The 2264-nt window shown below is 39.2% G+C and overlaps 1 protein-coding gene across 1 annotated transcript; it reads left to right on the forward strand.

Annotated features, from left to right (window-relative positions):
* The first annotated feature begins 819 nt into the window (after positions 1-819).
* Positions 820-1614, forward strand: LOC101887419 (pupal cuticle protein Edg-84A-like). The gene has a single exon (XM_005188932.3). It carries the CDS (start codon positions 879-881, stop codon positions 1590-1592), a length of 714 nt encoding a protein of 237 aa, XP_005188989.2. The 5' UTR covers positions 820-878; the 3' UTR covers positions 1593-1614.
* The last annotated feature ends 650 nt before the right edge of the window (positions 1615-2264 follow it).

The raw sequence follows: 2264 nt of genomic DNA on the forward strand, positions 1-2264 counted from the left end.
GTTGTATCAATAACAAGAGACTTGTGTTGCATACTTTGAGGGATAATTATTTCTTTTGTTCAACATTTGATTTCTTTGTATAACATTTGATTAACGACGATGTGAAGTATGCAGCACATCTGTTGGTGTTTTATCATGTTTGAATAGCAAGTGTCATATTATCTTGGCAACATGCCAGTAACTTTATTGCCGTTTCTTGGCCTATTCTAATTGAGTCAACCGGCACAAAAGGAAGATCATTAAGCTTTTCATTGGTGGTGAAAGGAACTGGTTTCAGGCAAGGAATATTATTTGTAAACAAAGAAGCTGTGCAGTTTGTCTGACAGATGAAAACAAACACCTTAAGAAGACCAACACGCAAAAGGCATTGAGTCTGGTCTGGCCGAGACTCCATGCCTTTAGCGTGATGCTCTTCTTAAGGTCGGTCAAGCTGCTTTGGTGCAACGATAATGATTTGTGTCTGTCACGGTGTATTTACGGTAAACCCTCGAATGGGAATATCATGACCTTGCCTTTAAATCGAAGTACCTGTTTATTTTTTATTCCTGAATGACGGTCATGCGTGTGGATTGAGTGTCAACAGGGGCACTGGGTCATTGATCATTGATGGTGCGACAGATTCGATGGATTCTGCTGTAGGTTATAACGTTTTGTAGTTGTTGTCGTTGCTATTAAGAGTGCTTAACAATTCGGTATCTCTTCTGGTTAAGAAGTGCAACATTGAAAAATTTATGCGTGGACGAAAATATGCCGCATCATCCATTCATATAAAAGAGTTGCGAAATAAGGAAGAAGACATCAGTTTCCTTGCAACATTTGCACAGCAAACATAGCAACGTTTTCTTAAAGTTTAACAATTAAATATTTCTCATTGAAAAATGCAATTCAAATTCATTGTTTTTGTGACCGTTTTGGCATTTGCCTCGGCCGGTGTTTTGCCGGAGAATTTCGAGCAAAATGATCCACATCCCAATTATGAATTCTCCTACAGTGTTGATGACCAAGAATCGGGCGATGTTAAATCGCAACAGGAAAATCGTGATGGTGAAAATGTCCAAGGCCAGTATACCATAAATGATGCCGATGGTTACAAACGTATTGTGGATTATTCGGTTAGTGGAGAAAGTGGTTTCAGAGCCATGGTGCGTCGTGAGCGTTTGGATGATAATGTAGAACACGTCACAAAACAAGCATCCGCAAAGCCTTTACCCGTCAAGGAAAATCTCATCAAACCAGTGGTCCCAGCAAAACCTTTGGTTAAGAAACCCGTGGTGCAAGCCCCTGCCTATTTACGCACCACCGTTGTCCATCAACCCGCACTATATCATGCTCCAGCACCCGTTGTCCACTTGGCACCATCAACACATCATCATCACATAGTCCATGCTGCTCCAGCTACCACCACTGTTCTTAAATCTTCGCCCACCGTTATTACAACACACCATCATAGCCCAGCTGTAGTCCATCATCACACTCCTGCCGTTGTTCGCGCTGCTGTGGTCCATCATGCCCCTACCTCTGCCACTCTGGTCCATCATCATGCTCCTGCCGTTGCAACACCACATCATGTTTCGTATGTTCATTACCATTAAATAAATGATTTGCTTTTTTGTGACCCCCATAAATAAATAAAAACTGTTGTCGAACTGAAAGTTTTACTTCTTTCCATTGTTAACTTATTGCTAAATTTACATATATATTTCGCCATTCGGTTGGATGGGAATTTTACAATTTATTGCCATGCTTTTATCGTACATCTGATAAACAAACCATAAAGTCATAATGGCGGTTACGACCCCATATTAGCTACTGATCATTAAACAAATCACTTTTGGATTGTGTTACTGATACGGAAAGGGCAAAGTGGTGGGAAGGATTTATGACAGAAAAAAAATTCAATATTCAAAAAAAAAAAATTGAAATTCTGAGTAAATAATGATATGAAAACATTTTTACAATTTTAAAGATATTTAGGAATATTATTTTGACTTGAAACTTGGAAGGAAAGGACAAAAATCGGGTGGGCCGGGTTGGAGTTCTATCCATTAAAAATATAGGTGTGATATATTGGGAATTTGTGTGATGTAAATCATACCAACTATAAAAGTCACACATTTCAATAGATGTAAAGGTATCTTCGAAATACCGAAGCTCACCAAACCGTGCCTCATCGAAATAACGGTTTTAGACACTAGGTCTCTTTAGACTAAATCCATTTCAGGGCATTTGTAGTCGATCTATTATTGTCCGCGCACTATAACTCT

The sequence above is a fragment of the Musca domestica genome, unplaced genomic scaffold (assembly GCF_030504385.1).
Source record: "Musca domestica strain aabys unplaced genomic scaffold, Musca_domestica.polishedcontigs.V.1.1 56, whole genome shotgun sequence".
Lineage (NCBI taxonomy): Eukaryota > Metazoa > Arthropoda > Insecta > Diptera > Muscidae > Musca > Musca domestica.